General features: G+C 39.2%; 1 protein-coding gene across 2 annotated transcripts in view; it reads left to right on the forward strand.

Moving 5' to 3' along the window:
* Npl4 (nuclear protein localization 4) overlaps positions 1-25,251 on the forward strand; it is a 79,704-nt gene that overhangs the window by 11,535 nt on the left and 42,918 nt on the right. For both annotated transcript variants that reach the window (XM_071693491.1, XM_071693492.1), the window contains exons 4-6: positions 13,450-13,588; positions 18,063-18,425; positions 22,194-22,436. In XM_071693491.1, coding sequence (XP_071549592.1) covers positions 13,450-13,588; positions 18,063-18,425; positions 22,194-22,436 — 745 coding nt within the window. The remainder of the gene's footprint in view (positions 1-13,449; positions 13,589-18,062; positions 18,426-22,193; positions 22,437-25,251) is intronic.

Below are 25,251 nucleotides of genomic sequence, written 5' to 3' on the forward strand. Positions count from 1 at the left end.
TCAGCCACCAGTGCTGTATCATCAGCAAACAATAACTGACTCACTTTCCAGGCTCCCTCATCCTCCACAGGCTGCATACTTTCTCCTCTTTCCAAGACTTGCATTTACCTTCCCTCACCACCCCATCCATAAACAAATGAAACAACCTTTGTGCCATCACACACCCCTGTTGCAGACTATCCTTCACTAGGAACCATTCACTTTCCTCTCTTCCTACTTGTACACAAGCCTTACACCTTTGATAAAAACTTCTCAGTGCTTCTACCAGCTCATCTCTCACACCACATATTCTTAATACATTTCACAAAGCATCTTGATCAACCCTGTCATATACCTTCTCCAGATCCACAAAGCCACATACAAATCCATCTCTTATTCTGAATATTTCTCATACACACTCTTTAAAGCAAACACTCAATCCACACATCCTCTTCCACTTCTGTAACCACACTGCTCCTCCCCAATCTGATGCTCTGTACATGCCTTCACCCTCTCAATCATTACCCTCCCATACAACTTACAGGATTTGTATGTAGCATTTATGGATCTGGAGAAGGCATATGATAGAGTTGATAGAGATGCTCTGTGGAAGGTATTAAGAATATATGGTGTGGGAGGCAAGTTGTTAGAAGCAGTGAAAAGTTTTTATCGAGGATGTAAGGCATGTGTACGTGTAGGAAGAGAGGAAAGTGATTGGTTCTCAGTGAATGTAGGTTTGCGGCAGGGGTGTGTGATGTCTCCATGGTTGTTTAATTTGTTTATGGATGGGGTTGTTAGGGAGGTAAATGCAAGAGTTTTGGAAAGAGGGGCAAGTATGAAGTCTGTTGGGGATGAGAGAGCTTGGGAAGTGAGTCAGTTGTTGTTCGCTGATGATACAGCGCTGGTGGCGGATTCATGTGAGAAACTGCAGAAGCTGGTGACGGAGTTTGGTAAAGTGTGTGGAAGAAGAAAGTTAAGAGTAAATGTGAATAAGAGCAAGGTTATTAGGTACAGTAGGGTTGAGGGTCAAGTCAATTGGGAGGTGAGTTTGAATGGAGAAAAACTGGAGGAAGTGAAGTGTTTTAGATATCTGGGAGTGGATCTGTCAGCGGATGGAACCATGGAAGCGGAAGTTGATCATAGGGTGGGGGAGGGGGCGAAAATTTTGGGAGCCTTGAAAAATGTGTGGAAGTCGAGAACATTATCCCGGAAAGCAAAAATGGGTATGTTTGAAGGAATAGTGGTTCCAACAATGTTGTATGGTTGCGAGGCGTGGGCTATGGATAGAGTTGTGCGCAGGAGGATGGATGTGCTGGAAATGAGATGTTTGAGGACAATGTGTGGTGTGAGGTGGTTTGATCGAGTAAGTAACGTAAGGGTAAGAGAGATGTGTGGAAATAAAAAGAGCGTGGTTGAGAGAGCAGAAGAGGGTGTTTTGAAATGGTTTGGGCACATGGAGAGAATGAGTGAGGAAAGATTGACCAAGAGGATATATGTGACGGAGGTGGAGGGAACGAGGAGAAGAGGGAGACCAAATTGGAGGTGGAAAGATGGAGTGAAAAGGATTTTGTGTGATCGGGGCCTGAACATGCAGGAGGGTGAAAGGAGGGCAAGAAGTAGAGCGAATTGGAGTGATGTGGTATACAGGGGTTGACGTGCTGTCAGTGGATTGAATCAAGGCATGTGAAGCGTCCGGGGTAAACCATGGAAAGCTGTGTAGGTATGTATATTTGTGTGTGTGGACGTGTGTATGTACATGTGTATGGGGGGGTTGGGCCATTTCTTTCGTCTGTTTCCTTGCGCTACCTCGCAAACGCGGGAGACAGCGACAAAGTATAAAAAAAAAAAAAAAAAAAAAAAAAAAAACAACATACAGGTATACTCAAGAGACTTATACCTTGTAGGTTGAACATTCACCTTTATCCCTTTTGCCTTTATAGTGGCACTGTACATGCATTCTACTACTCAGGCACCTCACCATGATCCATACATACATACATACATTGCATATCCTCGCCAACCAATCAACAACACAGTCACTCCCTTTCTTAATGAATTCAACTGCAATACCTTCTACTCCAACTGGCGTACCACATTTCACCTTACACAAGGATCATAACCTCATCTATCTTCACCAAACCACTCTTCATGACTCTCTCATCTTGCATACTCTCCTGACCAAAACACCCTTCATCTGCCATTCTTTCATCAAACATGTTTAACAATCCTTCAAAATTCTCACTTCATCACTACCTATCATCACTTCCCCCTTTTGCCTCTTCCCTGATTTTCCATTGGTTCTCTTGTCTTTCACACATCATTTACCTCCTTCCAAAACATCATTCTCCCCAAAGTTTAATGATACTCTATCACACCAACTCTCATTTGCCCTTGGAACCCCTACATATTCCTTTTGATTTTCTGCCATTTTCTGTTATACATCCCCAATAATTTGAATTCCTTTCCTGTAAATACTCCCAAATGCCTTTCTTTCCTCTCATAGCAGCTTTATTTCCTCATCCCACCTTTAACTACTCTTTATATTTATATAATCTGTTTACCTCCCACCTTTTGCATGCCACATACCATCATTGCTTCACTAAAATACCTCCCATTCCTCATCCACTCCCCTCATTTCATTTGCTCTCACCTTTTGCCATTCTGCACTAAAACTTTCCTGGTATTTCTTCACACAAGTCCCCTTTCCAAGCTCACTTACTCTCACCACTCTCTTCTTCCCAACAGTGTTCCTTTTTTCTTGAAAACCTCCTCAAATCTTTACCCTCTTCTTCACAAGATAGTAATCAAACTTCCCATTAGCTGCCCCTTTCAGTACTTTACTTCCAAACTTCTCTCATTTACTTGCCTATCAATTCATATGAAATCTAATAATGCTCACTGACCATTTCTCCTACCCACATACATATACTTGTGTACATTCCTCTTTTTATTCAAAGTATTCCCAATCACTAGTCTTCTTTCAGTACACAACTCCATTTCCATTAATAATGCTGAATACCCTATGCACTCTGAATATATCCTCAACTGCCACATTACTTACCATCGCATTTAAACTTCCCATCACTAATACCAGGTCTCATACATCAAAACTACTGACACACGTACTCAGCTGCTTCCAAAACACTTGCCTCTCATGATCTTTCTTCTCATAGCCAGGTGCGTAAGCACCAATAATCAGCCATCTCTTGCCATCCACTTTCAGTTTTACCCACATCATATAGAATTTACTTCCTTACACTTTATCACACTCACACAACTGCTCAGGAGTAGTGCTACTTCTTCCTTAACTGTTGTCCCCGTAGAAACCCCTGACTTTACTCCTAGACATTTCTAAGTCATTCTTTCCATTTACCCTTGAGCTTTTGTTTGACTCAGAGCCAGAGCATTCATGTTTCTTGCTCGAACATATCACCTGTCTCTCCTCTCTTTTTTTTTTTATCTTAGTTATATCCACGTACTTATAGACACCTCAGTCTAAGTCTTCGAAGAGGATGAGGACTCCCAGCCTGGCTCCTTCTCTTCCCTCTCTTTGAAGTTGAAATACAAGAAGGGATGGTTTCCAGCCCCATGCTCCTGCCCCCTTTAGTCACCTTCTATGTCTCACAGGGAATATTTAGGTAGAATTCTTTCTCTTGTACCTATTATTTGTAATTCCATCTTGGAACAATAGGCAGGTGCTTTAGGTAGTAGTAGTCAGAAGGATCATTAGGTTGGAGCCTCTGCAAACACTGTGCTAGAGTTGCCCTCTGCCTGTTAAGTGTGAGGCATTAAAGGCTAAAAATCGGCACTTGAGTTCATTGTTATGGAGATTATTGCCTTGACCACCCCCTTAAGGGAGTTCCAGTTGGGAACAGGCATCAGAAATATAGATAGATTTTATCAAGTCAGATTGAGGCAAACCTCAGGTTTAGCTTTTGGGATGGAATCATGGATCAGTGGCATTTCCACCTGACCATCCATGCCCAACTCTCAAAACACATCATTGGTCTCCTTTTGGAGTAGCATTCCTATGAGTCCACGGGGAAAATGAAACACGAAAAGTTCCCAAGTGCCCTTTCGTGTAATAATCACATCATCAGGGGAGACACGAGAGAAATATACAGTCAGTTGATATACATCGAAGAGACGAAGCTAGGACGCCATTTGGTAAACGTGATTGTGTCTCCCCTGATGATGTGATTATTACATGAAAGTGCACTTAGGAACTTTTCATGTTTCATTTTCCCCGTGGACTCATAGGAATATCTTGATCATGCACAAAATTGTGATCCTTTCCAACTTGGAGTAGCATATATTTCAAGATTGCAAGAAAGATAGATGCTGTATAAAAAGTGTCACATACATGCTGAAGAATGATTTCCATTCCTGTTATTTAAAACATAAAACTTGTCTTAAATCCTTTCCAGAATGTATTAGAATGGGGGAAATGAAGCTGGTATCTGATTCTCTAACCATCATAATTACATCTGGGACTTCTGCTATGAGTGATATTTCGGTGTTGATTCTGGCACAAGAAAAAGATTTGGAAATTTTGAAGCTTGTTTAGCTGCATCAGTAGCAGTTGCAGCAGAATGTGGATCAACTGGCTCTGCAATCTAAAAGAACTTGGATGTTGAATTGGATGAATTAAAGGCAAGCTTTGTTCACCTTTAAAGAAATGGCATTTCCAGAGCTGTAGGCATTGGTCATAAGCTTGACAGCTTGGAATTATGTATGATTTACTTTCTTCATATTGTATGCTAGTATGTAGGCTCCACTGGTTGGTCAGGCATTTATTTTTGTGTGTATATTAGGGATAAGGTGTCATTAGACTGTTACAAGGCTTTTTCCCACCTTGCAGCCTAACAAAATATTTTGTGTTCATGAGATTTATTATTGGAATGATTTCTCTCTTTGATTTTGCTAGAAAAGAACTGATTCTAAGAAAGATGGTAGTCTGACTAATACAAATGCATTATTCTGATGGTGTATGTTTTTGCATAGTGATTGACTGTGTGTGTATGGAAAACTGTTGGATAGATTAGGCTTCTTTGTATTCATATTCCAGTTCTTAAAGCAGTTAGTTTCTTTGTATTGAATTGTATAGACATATGAATATGGCTCTGGCATCAGATTATCGACATTTGATCTTGAATATCAATAGCATGCATGTGATATTCAAGAACTCAAAGCTAGCCATAATGTACTGCAGCTTGTCTTGCATTATTTTATGATAATGCTGTAATATACTGTTCATATTGAGTACTTGCTACATTTAGATAAGTATTCATACTATCAGTTGGTTTAGTTTTCTTAGCTTTAATGATTATGTTTTGATAATGCTGGACAAAGAAATGTTTTGTGTTCCTGTTTAATATGTTGATACTGCTGACTCAGGAATTTAGCACTGTTGTATGGAATCTTGTGTTCATTGGAATTTGGTGTTGTATCCAGGTGATAGTCTGTATGATCTCGAGTGTGATTGCCAATTTGGGTAGATTTGTTTTTCTGTGATTATGAAATGTTCTTAGTTAGGAATATATATCTATTTTATTATTTATTTACTAATAGATAAATAAGTAAAATAAATGTTCATAGTTAAGAATATTGTAACAAATATTTTTACCAGTCAAGTTACGTTGAATTTTAAGAAATGTTTTCTCTTATTCAGCTCTATATGTGAACTTGTTTACCAGAAAAATGAGAAAAGCTATTAGAATGGAACTAGAATTTGCTATAAGTTCCATGTGGGAGAGTATAGAGTGAAGTGTCTTTAATCCTGTGACTTATGGTTTTGAAAAAAAATTTATTTGGCCTAGTTTTGCAAAAGTTCTATGTTTCAGAAAATTGCTGGTATGGTACTTTCGCAGAATAGCTCAAGTTGATATGATAATCGTCATATAGCCAGAGCACCTTAATTCCTTCCATACAGTGCGAACCCAGCTGGCCGCACACTGTGGATGCTGATGCTGCACATGCCTCTTGGCCCACCGGTTCAATTCTGTGCTAGCATGCAAAGAGTGAGGATTCATCATTTGACACTTGTATGTTTTAACACTTCTGCAAACCTGAACCAGTCACCACTCTGCACAAGCATCCAGCAAGTACTACTACTACAAGTGAATTGCCAAGAGGGTAAGGAAGACCTTCACCTTGGAGGAAAAGTTCAAGATACTGAAAGTATTAAGGTATGGGTTTAGCGCTTCAGGAGTTCCCCTTTGTTATGGCAATGAGAAAAGAAAAAATGCTAATCTAGTAAAACCTTTTCTCAGTCATTGATTTTGAAGATGCCAGTACATCTCAGAACCCCTTTATATATGAAAATGGAGAATGCCCTGAAAAAATGAATGCAAGAAATGTGGGTGCAGCTGTTTCTTATGACGGTGAATGATTAAGAATATAGCCTCTGAAATTCAAGGGGAGTTGATGAAGAAAAAAGGTAAGGCAGTCAATGAAAGTATATTTACTGCTCGTCAGGGCTGGCTTCATAGTTTTATTAGATGTGTTGATTTGAGATATGTGATTCAGTCAGGTGAAGCTGCAATAGCAGATGTAGAGCTGCAGAGTCTGCAAAAGTGTAACTCATCAAAAATCATAGAGGAGAAATGTTACATACCAGATCTACTGGGAAAAGATGCCAAAGAAAGCATACCTGATGAAGGTTTAGGCAAAGGCTCTAGATTTGAAGGCTATCAAGGACTGCATCAAAACATGGTCAGACAATACCATATCATATCCACCCTCCTGTTGCACAGGAGGGTGCAACAGCAAGTTTTGGTAAAATTTATTATTTCTACTAGTAAGGTACAGGGATATATGTTTATATTTTTCAGATATTTATGAATTATATTTTTCAAGAATTTGATATAACATAAGGAATGAAAAGGGATAAGATAGATGGTATGCATACAACAAACATGTATGTAGGGGCAAGAAATGAGTAAATGAAAATACATTTTTTTTTCAAATGAGAACCAGCAGTAGATTAAATAAACACATGAACATTACATATCTCAGCAGCATGAGAGTAAATTAAAGTAGTAAGAAACATGAAAATGGAAAGACATACGAGTACTTTATTAATGTTGATTGACAGTGGTAGCATGGGGCTGGCAAAATCGTCATAACTCAAGTGAAGAATAAAAGAAAAATCTCCCCAAGCTTTCATCTGTTTCCCACGACCTCCTCAGGGGATTAAGAAAAGAATATTATGCGAAGATGTATGAATGTATCTAAAAGGAACCAGGCTCCTAGCCTGGCCCATCAACTACCTAAAGAACAAGGTTGCACCTGAGGAACATCATACACAACCCTAACTCATATGAATTCTGTAAGTGCCATGGTCTGATACTGCTGTTTTTATATTTGGCACATCATAAATGGAATTATCAATAAGTCATCCAGTATATGTATTTGTAATTTTTTTCATACTTGATTACCATTTCCGCATTAGGAAGGTAGTGCCAGGAACAGATGAAGAAAGGCCACATTCCCTCACATCTTTTCTCTAGCTGTCTTGTGTAATGCACCAACACCAGAGCTCCTTATCCAGATCCAGAACCCACAGACTTTTCCATTGTTTACCCCAGATGCTTCACATGTCGTGGTTCAGTCCATTTACATCATGTTGACCCCAGTATACCACATCTAATTCCTTCTATCCCGTGCACACCCTCCTTGCTCCTGCATGTTCAGGCCCTGATTGCTCAAAATCTTTTTCACTCCATCCATCTGCAATTTGGTTTTCCTTCTCTCTTTGTTCCTTCCACTTCTGACACATATATCCTGTGGCAATCATTCCTCAATCATTCTCTCCATATGTCCAGACGGTTTCAGCAAACCCTCTTCAGCTGTCTCAGTCACACTTTTTTTTTATTACCACACATCTCTCTTACCCTTTGATTACTATACATACCTCTGATGCCTGTCCCCACCTGGAATTCCCTCAGGGGGATGGCTGCAGCAATATAGTCACTGTAACTAGTGAACTATAGTGCTGCTGCTTAGCCTTTAGTGCCTCATTAACGGGCCAATGGCAAAGATCAACTCTAGCACAGTGTTTGTAGAGGCTTATACCTAATGTTCCTACTGACTATGTATATGTAATGCTCCTCCCTAATATTCCTACCTACATCTTTTATGTAATGTTTCTACTTAATGCTCCTGCCTGAATATTCCTACCTACTACTATATATTGCTCCAACCATTTTGCCAAAAGGCAGTTAGTGCATAGTGCTCACTGCAGGAAAATCTAGTTATGAAGAATGAGCTGCATGGATTAAGTGTTGGCATGTATTATGTATGACAAGGAGAGATTGTATGTTTATGTGGACAGAATGCCAGCAGTCTGCATGTGGGTGAGGCAGAAAGAAAAGACAGCTACCTGGAGAGCAACTTGATAAACACTTAAGTGCTGGATCACTAAACAGCCATCACTAACCCTCCTGGTGCCAAGGCGAATATGTACTGGTAATACTCCTCCCAGGTTTTTGGCTGCTTACCATCAACTACCTATGTATCTTTCATTACTTACTCATTCAAAGCACCTCACATGACATATTGACATTTCATTTCCAGCACATTCACTGTCCTCCACACAACCTTATCTACAGCCCATACCTCACATCCACATAATGTTGTTAGGACTACTGTACCCTCATACATAGCCATTTTTGCCCTCCCAGATAACTTTCTCTCTTTCCATACATTCTTCAGTGTTCCCAGAGTGTTCAAACCACAGAGTTACAATCTTGTTGAGAATAACTCTTAAGTTGTATAGGAGGTAAATGATGGAAAGGATGAAGGTACGTACAGAGCATCGTGTTGGGGAGGCACAGTGTGGTTTCAGAAGTGGTAGAGGGTGTGTGGATCAAGTGTTTTGCCTTTAAGAATATGTGTATGTGAAATACAGAAACAGATGGATATGTATAAGGCATTCACAGAGCTGGAGAAAGCAAATTATAGCAGTGATAGTGATGCCGTGTGAAATATCTTAAGAATATATGGTGTAGAAGGAAAGCTGCTAGAATCAGAAAAAGGTTTTATGAAAAATGTAAGGCAAGTGTACAAGTACGAAAGGAGGAGAGGGAATGGTTCCAAGTGAAGGATAGTCTGTGGCAGGGGTACATGATGTCACCAGGGCTGTCCAATTTCTTTATGGATGGGGTGGTATGGAAATGTAAATGCTAAAGCCTTAGAGAGAGGGGAAAGTATGCAGTGTAAGGGGGATGAAAGGGCCTGGGAATTCAGTTGTTGTTTGCTGATGATAGAGCACTGATGGCAGATTCAAGAGAGAAACTGCAGAAGTTGGTAAGTGAGTTTGGTACAGTGTGTGAAAGGAGGATATGGAGAATAAACATGAATAAAAGAAGGTTATTAGGCTTAGCACAGACAAGTCAGTTGGGGTGAGTTTTAATGGAGAAAAACTGGAGGAAGTGAAGTGTTTTAGATATCTGAGAGTGGATTTGGCAGCAGATGGAACCATGGAAATGGAAGTGAATCATAGTGTGGGGGAGGGGGCGAATGTTCTGGGAGCATTGAAGAATGTGTGGAAGTCGAGAACGTTATCTTGGAAAGCAAAAATGGGTATGTTTGAAGGACTAGTGGTTCCAAAAATGTTATATGGTTGCGAGGCATGGGCTATAGATAGAGTTGTGCGGAGGAGGGTGGATGTGCTGGAAATGAGATGTTTTAGGACAATATGTGGTGTAAGGTGGTTTGATCGAGTAAGTAATGAAAGGGTAAGAGAGATGTGTGGCAATAAAAAGAGTGTGGTTGAGAGAGCAGAAGAGGGTGTTTTGAAATGGTTTGGTCACATGGAGAGAATGAGTGAGGAAAGATTGACCAAGAGGATGTATGTGTCAGAGGTGGAGGGAACGAGGAGAGGTGGGAGACCAAATTGGAGGTGGAAAGATGGAGTGAAAAAGATTTTGAGTGATCGGGGCCTGAACATACAGGAGGGTGAAAGGCTTGCAAAGAATAGAGTGAATTGGAACGATGTGGTATACCGGGGTCGACATGCTGTCAATGGATTGAACCAGGGCATGTGAAGTGTCTGGGTTAAACCATGGAAAGTTCTGTGGGGCCTGGATGTGGAAAGGGAGCTGTGGTTTTGGTGCATTATACATGACAGCTAGAGACTGAGTGTGAACGAATGTGGCCTTTGTTGTCTTTTCTTAGCGCTACCTTGCGCACATGCGGGGGAAGGGGGTTGCTATTTCATGTGTGGTGGGGTGGCGAGGGGAATGAATAAGGGCAGACAGTATGAATTATGTACATGTGTATATATGTATATGTCTGTGTTTGTATATATATATGTATATGTAGAGATGTATAGGTATGTATATTTGCGTGTGTGGACGTGTATGTATATTCATGTGTATGTGGCTGGGTTGGGCCATTCTTTTGTCTGTTTCCTTGTACTACCTCGCTAACGCGGGAGACAGCGACAAAGTATGATAATAAAGAAAAGAATAATAATGATAATAATAATAGTGATAATTTCTCTTTAGTAGGTTCATGACTCATGTGCTGAAAATGAATTACATAAAAAGGTTATTGAAATGTGGGTGGTACATTAAACAGTTTTGCTATATAAGTAGGTGAGGCAAGGCAAGTGATTGTATTTCATTGAAAAAATATGTCATTTTTGGTGAATGATACGGTAGATTATTATATTTGTTTTATTTTGCTTTGTCGCTGTCTCCCACGTTTGCGAGGTAGCGCAAGGAAACAGACAAAAGAAATGGCCCAACCCACCCCCATACACAATTCATATACATACACGTCCACACACGCAAATATACATACCTATACATCTCAATGTACACATATATATATACACACACAGACACATACATATACGGTAGATTATTATATTTGTTTTATTTTGCTTTGTTGCTGTCTCCCGCGTTTGCGAGGTAGCGCAAGGAAACAGACAAAAGAAATGGCCCAACCCACCCCCATACACAATTCATATACATACACGTCCACACACGCAAATATACATACCTATACATCTCAATGTACACATATATATATACACACACAGACACATACATATATACCCATGCACACAATTCACACTGTCTGCCTTTATTCATGGTAGATTATATTTTATTAAAACTCTTCAGGTATTTTTTCTGTATTGTTCTTATAATTATCTACATATTCAGAAAAAAATCTTCAACAAAGCAACAAAGCTTTACCTGGCCTTTCCCTGATTCCAAAGAAATGTGGATGTAATAGATAATCAAATACCCGTTAGTCATTTTCTGTATGTGTTGTATATTTTTTTCACTTCTTAGATGATATTCTGAGTTCACTTTGGTACAGTATGATTTTTCCCATGGTTCCTAACCCCCTTATTTACATGGAAATGGATATTATAAAATAGCATGAATTGTTACTGTTCAGACTTTTATGTTACCGACCTCGTGCTGTATTGTGACCCTACTATAATGTTCTAAGTATTATTTGATACATTATTTCCAGTATTTATATAATGTTTTGATCATATTTTGTTGTTTTTCCCATATTTCCTAACTTATGTACATGGAAATGGTTGTTTTGATATAGCACAATTTCTTTTGTTGCCTTGTTCTTATCTCTTTCCCTGTCCTGACCCATTTCTGCAGTAAGTCAACTGGATATGAAAATAGAGGCTGAAAAAGTTAAATCATTATGTGATGATTGGATCTGCCCCTGCAGGATCATTATATGAAGATGTAAGCAGTTTCAAGGGTTAACCCATTCCATGTGTTACCTGATATCCTCTTCCCCTCCTGCAGTGTGGCTGATGGAAACAAAAACTTCAGAGTGTAGGTTTAAGGAAAATACCCTTCAGAAATAAAAGATTATACCATAGCAGCTGTGAAAACATCAGAAACAACAAATATCAAGCTATGGTACCACTTGTATGTTGTGGAAATTCACAGTTGTTTACATTTTCCCCACTGATCACCAAACCAATGTGTCTAAAGGCCCATGGTGGCATATTTTATGTGTACACTACTGTGAATATAAGGCATACCAAGACAACTATAAACAGTAAGAGCAAACTAAAAATCAGGTTACAGGTGGAGACAAAGGGGGTGGGTGAAGGCATTTATGTACTTAATACCTGAAAAACTTATGTATTGTTTCAGGGTCTCTGTAACTTCTTTATACTCTGAGCTTGTTTTACTTTCCCCACCAGTTTGTATTGTTGTGATCTATTGATCTACTGCAACTTTCATTTAGTTATAAGCCATGAGTGAATCATAAAAGTTCAGTGATAGAGCATGAGATGTTGTCAATTTGGCTAGCAAATTATGACTTTTTATGGGTAAATGTATCATGGCCCATGGCAACTTGTAGTTACCATAGCAACTCCACTGATGCATTTTTAATAGCTCAGGAAAGATTTAACTTGAAGATGTTTGTTCCTTTTGAGGTAACTTCAGTGATTTTTTAATGGATTCTCTTGTTGATTACCACGATAGGGCTTCTTGAAGGTGAGGGCCCCATGAGGAAGTTTGCTTTGATAATTGGCATAGATAATTGCCTTCACCTCATGGCTAGGCTCACCTTTTCCTACAGAGTTTAGTTAACTTGCTGATGACCCATCAGAGTCTGAGACTGGCTTTGTATTGGATGGAAAAGAGATGGGGTTGGTTGCATGACTTTATAGCTTGCTGCATAAGCTTAACGTATGATTACGCACATAATCAAACCACCTCTTCAACATATTCCTATTTTTTGTATGCATTTATAGTGATTATGGCAACTCATAGGATGTTCTTTTCCCTTGCTTTTGGTAATGTAATGGTTCATTAGAAAATTTCATGAGAGTTTAGGGTAAATAAGGTGTTTTGACATGAAAACATGCCTTTCAGAGCTTCAAAACTGGCTCGTTATCCTCAACTTGAGTTTGAAGTAGAATGGAACATCAGATTTTTGCTTGAGTTGATTAGTACATTTCACACCATACTTTACCATTGCTTTGGTCAGTTAATGATAGAATTTGATATCACATGCTGATATTTTATTCTTTATTTTGATTCCATGAGAAGTGATAATCATATCACTCAGTAAAACTTGGAAGTATGGGACTGTACCACTATTTGATTGTTTGTTTCACATTTCTGTATTTTTCTACCATGTGCTTTTCTTTGTCTTTTACACTGTTTAATCTTTACTTTGCCCATATGTATAGTTATTGATATTGCTGCAGTACCTTTCCACTGTTATCCTTATTTTTTAATGCAGTCTTGTAGTGATTGCATTACTTACCTGATGGTAAAGGATTTGGCAGATATTACTTTCATTGATCCTAGATTGTTTACACTTGAGATATGATGGATAGTGAGAAATGATGGATAGTAACGAAAATGCATGTGGGAAGATCCTGCTTAAGCCTATCTGCTTTGAATGTGGGAATTGGCTTTTTATGTTATTGATATGGATAACTCATCTTGGTAATTCTTACAGATGTCATCATGGCGCTAACAGTAAATGTGTGCATTGTATTCCCTTGGACCCATGGGATGAAGCATACTTGAAGGAACAGAACATAAAACACCTATCTTTTAATTCATATCTAAGAAAATTAACTTCTGGAGTAGACAAGGTAAGAATGGTGCAGTTGGGTACATATTTAAATGCCTTGTGGAATGTTAATAAGAATGAAATTTATGAAGATACATATTTCATATTAAGTGTGTGTTATTACTGCCCTGTACCTCATAATTACATGCATGTTTTTAGGATCTAAAGTGATGAAAATATGTTTATTTCATATTTAGCTTACATTATTGGCAAGTGGTTTCAGTTGTTCTTCAAATAGAATGCATTCATCACAACACAGTTATGGTATTGAACTGTAAGTCAGTCTGGGTACACTTTTCACAAAACATGCTGTTTAACTGTTACATCACAGTTAAGATGAGTGTTGCTTGCAGCCAACGTATGTTTGGCTCAGTCACTGACAAAGTTGTGATCAGACGATCACTATCTCAGTCACTTATTTAACCCCATAGTAATTGAACTTGAGTGGGAAATAATCAAAGAGTGATAAACTAATCCCTTTAGAATAAAAAGTAAGAGAATAATAATATCTAATTGTTGAGATAGATGTGATTGAATGCTACAACTCTGGTGAAGGACTGGTGGGTCTTAGGACTTCAGATTAGCTGAAATATGCTGGAAAAACACAGGGTATGTCATCCAGATTATAGCCATAGAGAAAGTTCAGTTGATTTTATTTTATTCTAATGCTCTCGCAAGAAAAGACTCATGGCCAGTCAGAGAAAACAGTCAAATCAGTTTGCACCTCGTGTTTTCTCCTTAAAAGATTCATTGCCAAAGAAGAATCTTGGTTATTTTGCTCTATGTATAAAATCTCAGTCATTTTGCCTGGACCAGTCTCCCAAACACTGAAATATGGTGTAAATACCAAAATAGTCAAGTAAACTGAAAAATCAGACATTTCTTGTGAATGGAAGGGACATCATAAAGAATGATAAAACAATCAAGAAGTAACTTACTGAATAATAAAATACTTGTGGGAGAAGCATATTGGGAAGGTAAGTATTTCAAAAGGCATGGACATATCAAGGGCAACTTTCTTACTACAATGTAGGTAGAAGATGGTAGGCAGGGAGTTATATTACCAGTACTACCCACTTGGGTATCGGGAGTTAGTTACAGCTGCATAGTGAACTAGGACTTTGCTGGTTGTCAAGTTGCACTCCTCTGACCCAGGTAGCTGTCTTTTTCTTCTGCCTCTCCCACACGTGGACTACTGGTACTTTGTTTACAAACATACAGTCTCCTTTTGTTACATAAAACACTTAACAACACTTAACTCATGCAGCTCATTCATCTTAACTCTAGATTTTTCTGCTGTGAGCGCTATGTGCTAGCCCTGCCTTTTTGCAGAATCATAGGAGCAATATATAGAAGTAGTAGGTAGGAACTTTTAGTTAGGAGCATTAGGTAGAAGAATTTGGTAGGAGCATTAGACAAGAGCATTAGGTAGAAGTAGTTTGTAAGGACATTAGGTAGGAGCATCTGCCAGCACTGTGCTAGAGTTGCCCTTTTCCAGTGGCCTGTTAAGGGTGAACTACTAAGGCTGAGAAGCAGCACTGGAGTTCATTAGTATGGAGACTTGCTGTGACCACCCCTTTAAGGGAGTTTCAGGAGGGAACAGGCATCACTGATATAGATAGGATATACTACATTGGATTCCCTAAAATTGTTCAGGGATGGTGGCCAGACATCAGCAAGATAGGAAAGAACATCATTGGATCTTGCCCAATGAAAGACACACTAGTGATCAGAGAGAGGACTTCACAGTCCTCTCTCTGATAATATGAGAGTTAAGGAGGGATTCAAAGATTTTGGGAATAGCAAATGTCAAAATAACAAGACAATAGTTGGAATGGTCAGAAGAGTCACCCCACTCAGGGATGGTATGCACTATCACCTGTTTCCAAGAGGAAGGAAAAGTTCTGGTGCTGACACTTTGATATGTAGATTTTTTCTCTCTTTTTAGTCACAGGCATTACTTCTAAAATTTCTGATTGTTTTCTAAATGTCATTAACCCTGGGGTTAACTGAGAGAGTGAGACAGTGAAAGTGTATGATTACGACTTTTCCAGCATATAAATTGAATAGAATTCCACCAGAAGCCTTTTATTTCAACCTTGTTTCTATCTATCAATCAATCTATATCTCAGATGCCCGTTCCCTCCAGGAACTCTCATTAAGAGGTCACTACATCAAAAGAGTCTCCACTTATCTCTATATCCTTACATGCCTCCCTTGCATACATCATTCCATGTGTTCTTCCACCATTTCTCTCCCTCCAGTATTCCTCCATCCTATTTGCCCTTGTTACAGGTAGTTTTCCTCTCAGACCAACACAATATTTCTTCACACAAGTCTCATTTATGAGCTCACTTACTTTTACCACCATCTCACTTATATCATTTCATCTTTCCAAGAATTTTTACAAATCTTCACCCACATCTCCACCAGATAATGATCACTCATTTCACCAGCTGCCTCACTCTACACATTTAAATCCAAGAGTCTCTTTTGCATGCCTATCAGTTAGTTTGTAATCCAATATTGTCCTCTTATCATCTTTCCTCCTCAACCAATTATACTTATGTCTCTTTTTAAACCAGATATTCCTAGTCATGAGTCCTTTTTTAGCACTTAACTCCATGTTCACCATTTGTATTCACCTTACTGAATACAGGTGCTCCCCGAATTACAATGGGGTTACGTTCCGATAAACCCATCATAAGTCGAAAATATATTTAATTCATTTAATACTTTTATTACTGTACATCTAAACTACCGAACATCATAGCTTAGGTTAGCCTTGCCTACCTTAAACCTTCTCAGAATACTCACATTTCTCATCCACAATTTTCATATGCAGGTCCTCCTTAAAAGCTTTGTCACCTTCAGTATCGACTTTTGCTGCCTCACCGCTAACCTTTACATGATGAAAATTATGATGCCTTTTAAAGCATTGGACCCACCCATGACTTACTGTAAACATTTATGTATGTGTAGCATGATCAGCATGCCATTTTGGTGTATAGAAAAGACTTCTTGCCTAAGCCTGGATCATAATAAGCTAAGCAATATGAGGTTTTGTAACTGGTCTTCCATCCACTTGACAAGTAATTTTTGCATATCAATCGGCCCAGCTCTTTTCTTCATGATAAAAGTGGATTTAATCGATAAGAAGATTTCGCTGCATCACTGATGCGCTTCTTATTCTTTAAGATGGGTGAGATGGTCAATTGCACAAGTCCTAACTCGTGCGATGGCCATTGCTGGGTAGCTGCCTTCATGCTGGGCAGTCATCTTTAATTTCATGTCAAGAGTAATTCCTTCCTCATCTCACCAGAGGCAGGAGGCACAGATGGGCATTTTTAAACATGATGGGATGCAAAAACACAAAATCCAAAAACTGGCAACGCTGCACACTTTAGAGTAACAGTTGTTTTCACTTGTGATCACATGACTGACTGAAAGCTGCATCTTGCTTCCACTGCAAATATCATATTGCTAGCCTGGGAAAAGATCAAAATTCAAAGTACGCTTTCTACTGAATGTGTATTGCTCTCACACCATCGTAAAGTAAAAAAGATCTCAAGTCAAACCATCATAAGTCAAGGAGCACCTGTGCCTCATATTCCCATTATACTCTCAACTGCCACATTACTCACACATTCAAATCACCTGTCACAAGTACTTGATCTCTTACATCAAGACTGCTAACACGCTCATTCAGCTGCTCCCCAAATACTTGCCTGTCATCATCTTTTGTCTCATGGCCATTTGCATAAGCACTGATAATCACACACCTCTCATTCTACTTTCATTGTACCCACATCAGTCTAGAGTTCACTTCCTTATACTCTTTCACACATTCTCATAACTCTGGCCTCAGCAGTAGTGCTACCCTTTCCTTTTCTTTTACCCTCACACCACTCTTGACTTTACCCATAAGATGTTCCCAAATCATCCTTTCCTTTACCTGTACCCATAAGACATTCCTGTACCATTCTTCCCTTTACCCCTTGATCTGTTTTTCACCTTGAGCCAGAGCTTCCAGGTTCCTTTTTGCAAACATACTACCTATTTCTCATTTTTTCTCTTCTTGTTTACATTCAAACACAGTCAGACACTCCAGCCTGAGCTTTCAAGGAGGATGAGCACTTCTCACTCGGCTCCCTCTGTTCTGTCTCTTGTGAATTGAAATAAAAGAAAGAGGGGAAGGGTTTCCCTTCTTGGTCACCTTCCTCTACCCTTCTCTTTCATTATTTTCATCGTTGATTATTATTATTATTATTATTATTATTATTCTTTATATAAGAATAATAAAGAATTTTTTTTTTAAATTTTCCAAAAGAAGGAACAGAGAAGGGGGCCATATGAGGATATTCCCTCAAAGGCCCAGTCCTCTGTTCTTAACGCTACCTCGCTAATGCGGGAAATGGCGAATAGTATGAAAAAAAAAAAAAAAATTATTATTATTATTATTATTATTATTATTATTATATTTTTTCTGCTTTCAGGGAAAGTTTGTTGCTTTGGATGATATTAACTGCAGAATCAAGAGTGGATGTAAAGAACATCCACCATGGCCACAGGGGATCTGTTCCAAGTGTCAACCCTCTGCCATTACATTGAATCGACAGTCTTACCGGCATGTTGATAATGTTATGTTTGAGAACCCTAACTTAGTAGAGCGCTTTCTCAATTATTGGCGAGTAACAGGACATCAGCGGGTTGGCTTCTTGTATGGCCGCTATGAGTGTCACTTAGATGTGCCATTAGGAATCAAAGCCACAGTGACAGCTGTCTATGAACCACCTCAGGAAGGTTCTAGAGACCACATAAAACTCTTACCAGATCCCAAGAAGGAGATTGTCGATGATGTAAGTACACCATTTCGGCTTTCTGAAGTTTGCCAATTCAAGCTAGTCTTGTCTGTTTATACATGAGGCATTTTTTTTAATTTTTGATTTCATATGGTACATTGTTTGGTAGTAGTTGGTAGGTAGCCACTGACCAGGGAGTTATTATATTGATACTACCCCCCTGGGTATCGGAAGGGTTAGTAACAGCTGCATAGTGAACTAGCACTTCACTGACTCTCAATTTGCATTCCTCTGACCCAGGCAGCTGTCTTTTCTTTCTGCCTCACTCACATGTGGACTGCTAGCATTCTGTTCACAAACATACAATCTGTCCTTGTCTCACAAAGCACTGGACAACACTCATCTTTTACAACTCATTTTTTTGTAACTAGATTTGCCTGCAGTGAGCACTATGCATTAACCCTCTCTTTTTACAAAATGGTAGGATCATTAGATAGAGTTGATGGGTAGGAACATTGGGCAGGAGCATTTGGTAGAAACAGGTAGAAGTAGTAAGTAGAAACATATAGTGGAAGTATTAGTTAGAAGTGGTAGGTTGGAACATTAAGCAGGGTCATTAGGTAGACCCATTAGGTAGAAGGCAGTCTGGGTAACAGACTACATACTTGCTCCTCTCTTCAAAACTCTTACATTTACCTCCCTAACTACCCCATCCATAAACGAATTAAACAACCGTGGGGACATCACACACCCCTGCTGCAGATTGACATTCAATGGGAACCAGTCACTTTCCTCTCTTTCTACTCGTACACATGCCTGACATCCTTGACAAAAACTTTTCACTGGTTTTAGCAACTTACCTCCCACACCATATACTCTTAAGATCTTCCACAAAGCATCTCTATCAACCCTATCATATGCCATCTCCATATCCTTAAATGCTACATATAAATCCATCTGTTTTTCTAAGTATTTATCCCACACATTCTTCATTTCCCACACATTTCTTTCGTCTGTTTCCTTGCGCTACCTCGCAAACGCGGGAGACAGCGAAAAAAAAAAAAAAAATAATTCTTCAAAGCAAACATCTGAGCCACACATCCTCTACCACTTTTGAAACCACACTGCTCTTCCCCAATCTGATGCTCTGTACATGCCTTCACCCTCTCAGTCAAAACCCTCCCATATAATTTACCAGGAATACTCAACAAACTCATGCCTCTTTAGTTTGAGCACTCACTTTTATCCCCTTTGCCATCATACAATGGCACTGTGCATGCGTTCCACCAATCCTCAGGCACCTCACCTTGGTTCATACATACATTGAATATCCTTACCAACCAATCAACAACACAGTCACCCCCTTTCCTAATATAGTCTACTGCAATACCATCCAAACCTGCCGCCTTGCCAGATTTCATCTTCTGTAAAGCTTTCACTACCTCTTCTCCCTTAACTAAACTGTTCTCCTTGACCCTCTCACTTCGCACTCCACCCCAACCAAAACACCCTATATCTGCCACTCTATCATCAAACATTCAATAAGCCTTCAAAATACTCTTGTCTCCTCACTTCATCACTACTTGTTATTACTTCCCCACTTGCCCCCTTCACCGATGTTCCCATTTGTTCTCTTGTCTTACACATGTTATGTACCTCCTTCCAAAACATCTTTTTATTCTTCTTAAAGTTTAATTATACTTTCTCACCCCAACTCTCATTTGCCCTCTTTTTCAGCACTTGCACCTTTCTCTTGACCTCCTGCTACTTGCTTTTATACATCTCCCAGTCATTTACGCTCCTTCCGTGTAAGTATCATCCAAACGCCTCTTTTTTTCTCTTTCACCAACAACTTCATCCCACCACTCACTACCTTTCTAATTTGCCAAACCTCCCACTTTTCTCATGCCACATGCATCTTTTGCACAAACCATCACTGCTTCCTTAAATACATCCCATTCGTCACCCATTCCCCTCACGTTATTTGCTCTCACCTTTTGCCATTCTACACTTAATCTCGCCTGATACTTCCTTGCACAAGTCTCCTTTCTAAGCTCACTTACTCTCACCACTCTCTTCACAACATTCTCTCTCTTTTTTTTTTTTTTTTAAACCTCTACAAATCTTCATGTTTGCCTCCACTAGATAGTGATTAGACATCCCTCCAGCTGCCCCTCTCAGCACATTTACATCCAAAGGTCTCTCTTTTACATGCCTATCAACTAACATGTAATCCAGTAAAGCCCTTTGTCCATCTCTTTACATAGGTATACTTATGTATGTCTCATTTTTTAACCAGGTATTCCCAACCCCCAGTCTTTTTTCAGCACACAAATCCACTAGTTCTTCACCTTTTCCATTCACCACACTGAATACCCCATGTACACTCAACTGCCACATTATTCACCTTTGCATTTAAATCACCCACCACTAATACCTGGTCTCATGCACCAAAGCTGCTGACACACTCACTCAGCAGTTCCCAAAAAACTTGCCTCTCATGATCTTTTTTTTCATGATCAGGTGAATAAGCACCAATAATCACCCATCTCTCTCCACCCACTTTCAGTTTTATCCACAGTAGTCTAGAATTTACTTTCTTACACTCTACCACATACTCCCACCACTCATGCTTCAGGAATAGTGCTACTCCTTCCTTAGCTCTTTTCACTCCCTCCCTTACCTGTACTGTTGATATCTACTATAACTGAACCCATGTCCATGGCTCGATTGTGTAGGGCAGAGTTAGGAGGACTTTGCTGTTTCTCATTCCTTGATCACTTCCATACTTACACATCTACCCTTCATAATTTTGTTGAAGGACCCAGTGAATTTTCTACCCCATACTGATATCTCCCTTATATCTCCTTCCATATCACCATACCCAAGATATCCCCAAAATACTTAGATTCTGTCACCTCTTCCACTCTTTCTTTCCCCATAACTTTGACACACTTTATTGCACTTTCTTCTTTCACTCTATAGGGCTATGCAAAGTTTATACTTTCCCTTTGTTTCCTTTAGAACACCATTACTTTACTTTTACTTGCATTACCTTCCTTACATGCAACTTAAAACGCAATCTTATGTAACTCCTCCTCACTTTCAGCAAACAACTCAGTATCATCCACAAACAGGACTGTCACTGCTACCATACCTCACCACCTTACTCCATCTATACACCCATTTTCCCTAGTTTTGCTTTCATCTCAATTATCACTCCATCCATACGTATGGTGAAAAGCTATAGGGATATCATGCAACCCTGCTCACACCCACATGTATACTGAAAATTTCACTCAACTCTTCATCCACTCTTACATGTGCATTTGCTCTTTTATAGATGTCATCCTTCCTCATATATCCTTAACACATCCTATAAAGCATTCCAATCAATTCTGCTGCATGCTTTCTCTAGAGCCTTTGAAGCTGCATACACAGTTTCGTCATATTATTTAGTTGACAGTATCAAGTCTGCTACACACTTCCTCCAGATCCATTAAAGTTTCATGCAGTTTCTTTGTATTATTTAGTTGACAGTATCAAGTCTTCTACATGCTTTCGCCAGATCCATTAAAACTGCATACAGTTTCTTCATATTATTTTACTGACAGTACAGTATCAAGTACATACACCAACAGTAGCAACTTCTGTCATGTTTCATCCTGCTTTATTACTCATAACATGATGCTCTCTCCTGAAAAAACATTAAAAAGTCATGCTCACAAAATGAATGTCTCTTTAACAAAACTGATTTTTGAGTTAATGGTATTATACTATCATTGGTAATAAGACTTACATTTGAAAATTTTTACTCTTTTTCAGATTGCAAAAGGCTTAGGACTAACATGTGTTGGTTGGATTTTTACTGATCTGGTACCCCTTGATTCAAACAGTGGTACAGTACGATATCTTAGGCATGCAGATACTTACTTTCTTTCTGCACATGAAGTTATCACTGCTGCTCACCTACAGAATCTTCATCCCAATCCTTGCAGGCTGTCACCAGAAGGCAAATTTGGTTCAAAGTTTGTTACAGTCATAGTGACTGGTGACAAAAACTATCAGGTAAGTTATGCATCAAGGAGTAAGAGTATGGAACTTTTGTTCTGTCATTTGACTGATACCTATTTACATATTTTACAATAAAGTGTTGCTGCTATTTCCTTAGTTCAGGTGACAAGTAAGAATGGGCAAAATTTTTCTTTCTTTTATCATTAACTTTCATGAAATGTGGCAAATTAGCTGAAGTGGATGGTATTGCAGTTGAATTTTTAAAGAAAGAGGATGACTGTGTTGTTGTTTAGTTAAGATTTTCAAAGTGTGTATGGATCATGGTGGAGTGCCTGGGGATTGGCAGAATGCATGTATAATGCCATTGTATAAAGAAAAGGGGATGAAAGTAAGTGTTCAAACTACAGAGGTATGAGATTGTTGAGTGTACATGGTAAGGTGTATGAGAGAGTAGTAATTGAGAGGGTGAAGGCTTGTACATAATATCAGATTGTAGGGGAACAGTGTGCTTTAAGAAGTGGTAGAGGATGTTTGGATTAGGTGTTTGCTTTAAAGAATTTGTGTGCGAAATACTTAGAAAAGCAGAAGATTATGCATGTGGCAATAATGAATCTGGAGAAAACATATGATAGAGTTGATGGAGATCCCTTTGGAAGGGCTTCAGGATATATGGTTTGGGAAGATGGCTTTTAAAAGCAGCGAGATAATTTCATCAAGGGATAAGATGTGTGCAAGTGGTAAGAAAGGAGAGTGAATGGTAGCAAGTGAAGATTGATCTACGGCAGGATGTGTGATGTCTCCATGGCCATTTGATTTGTGTATAGATGGGGTGGTGAGAGAGATAAGTGTGAGAGTGTTAGAGAGGGGGTGAGGAAGGTTAATACAAGAATCTTGGAGACAGATGCAAGTGTGCAGTCTGTTGGGGATGAGGGGGGCTTGGGAAGGGAGTCATTTGTTGTTTGCTGCTGATACAGCACTGGTGGCAGATTTGAGTGAGAAACTGCAGAAGTTCATGACTGAGCTTGGAAGAGTTTGTGAAAGAGGAAGTTGAGAGTAAATGTGAATAAAAGCAAGATTATTAGGTCTAACTTTGTTAGTTAAGGCTGTGAGTTTGAAATTAGAAACATTGGAGGAAGTAAAGTGTTTTAGTTACCTGGGAGTGGACAAGGCAGCAAATGGAATCATGGAAACAGAAGTATGTCATTGGGTGGGCGAGGGAGGAAAAGGTTCTTGGAACACTGAAGAATGTGTGAAAAAAATGTTTATTGTCTGGGAGGGCAAAAATGCTTATGCTTGATGGTTTAGTAGTTCAGTAATGTTTTATAGACTGTAAGCTTGGGCTGTGCAGACGAGGGTTGAAGTGTTGGAAATGAAATGTTTGAGAACAGTATGTGGTGTGAGGTTGTATGATCAGTTATGTAATAAATTGTTTAGAGATAGGTGCAGTAATAAAAAGAGTGTGGTTGAAAGAGCTGAAAATGGTGTATTGAAATGGTTTGATCATATGGAGAGAATAAGTGGGGAGAGGTTAACAAAGAGGATATATGTATCAGAAGTAGAGGGAACAAGAAGGGGCAAACCAAATTGGAGATGGAAGGATAGAGTGAAGATTTTGAAATATCGGGGCCTGAACTTGCATAAGGGTGAAAGGTATGCATAGGATAGCTTGAATTAGAACAATGTGGTATACCAGGGTCGACATGCTGTCATTGGATAGAATCAGGGCATTTGAAGCATCTGGGGTGATCCATGGAAATGTATTGGGGGTGTGGTTGTGGACAGGGAGCTGTGGTTTCAGTGCATTGCACATGACAGCTAGAGAATGGATGTGAGCGAATGCAACCTTTCTTCATCTATTTCTGGTGCTACCTTGCTAACTTAGGAAATGGCAATCAGTCATGAAGAAAAAATTCACATGGGGTGGATCAGATGCATAAGGCATGAATCTTTTTCAGAAATTAATATCACTGCACACTTTGTCCCCAACTCCCATGGTTAGTTAAGGGTAGAGATGCCCAATTTCTAGGGGTACATCTGCTCTTTTTTTCCGGATAAGTTAATGGGTAAATAGAGTTACAGGCCTTAGTCACTTGGGTTGAATTAAACAGAGAAAATATATAAAACACAAACACAGTAGTTAAACAGACTATCATTACACGTAAACTAGGTTGGAGTTTATTTTGTAAGTTGATTGTTGATGATGTCATTGGGTGATATAGATCTGTTTTTGTGGCAGTCACTGTGGGTTCACATGGACTCAGTGCAGTTTTGGTGCCAAAGTGTAAGTCTGGGATGAGAAATCCCTGGTGGTAGGTGAAGATGGTGTTGTAGCTAATTTCTGAAATGTTGCATAAGGTTCAGGTGATGTTTGTAAAGAGTTGGCAAGATCTGTATTTTAAGCATCTTAACATTTTGTGCAAGAACCAAGGATGAGCTTACATGTCCGTTTACTGTACCTGTTCTAGCAACCCATGTTGGTGGTGGAGGATAGTGCTGTTGCTCATTTCTGAAATATCGCATAAGGCTCAGGAGATGCTGAGAAGGATTTGGGAGAATCAGTACATTGAGACTGTTGTGTAAGAAGAACCAAGGACGATCATATATTTCCTTTTCTATGCCTTTTCTAGTAACCCTGATGGTGAATGAGGAGGAAGACCAGGAAAGGAAGTCATAAGTGAGTTTGGGAAGAATAAAAGTTGTGAACATTTTCTAGTGCTCAGGAGCAAGTAACCAAAGTGCCTTGAGTCTGTAAAGAAAATGAATATGATAATGATGTGTGCCTTCCAACTTCATTTATTGTCTAAATTGACACCTTGGACCTGAAAGGGGTTGTGTCCCACTGAGACATCAGGTGGTGGCACATGGTTTG

This window comes from Panulirus ornatus, chromosome 55 (genome assembly GCF_036320965.1).
Source record: "Panulirus ornatus isolate Po-2019 chromosome 55, ASM3632096v1, whole genome shotgun sequence".
In the NCBI taxonomy this organism is placed as follows: domain Eukaryota; kingdom Metazoa; phylum Arthropoda; class Malacostraca; order Decapoda; family Palinuridae; genus Panulirus; species Panulirus ornatus.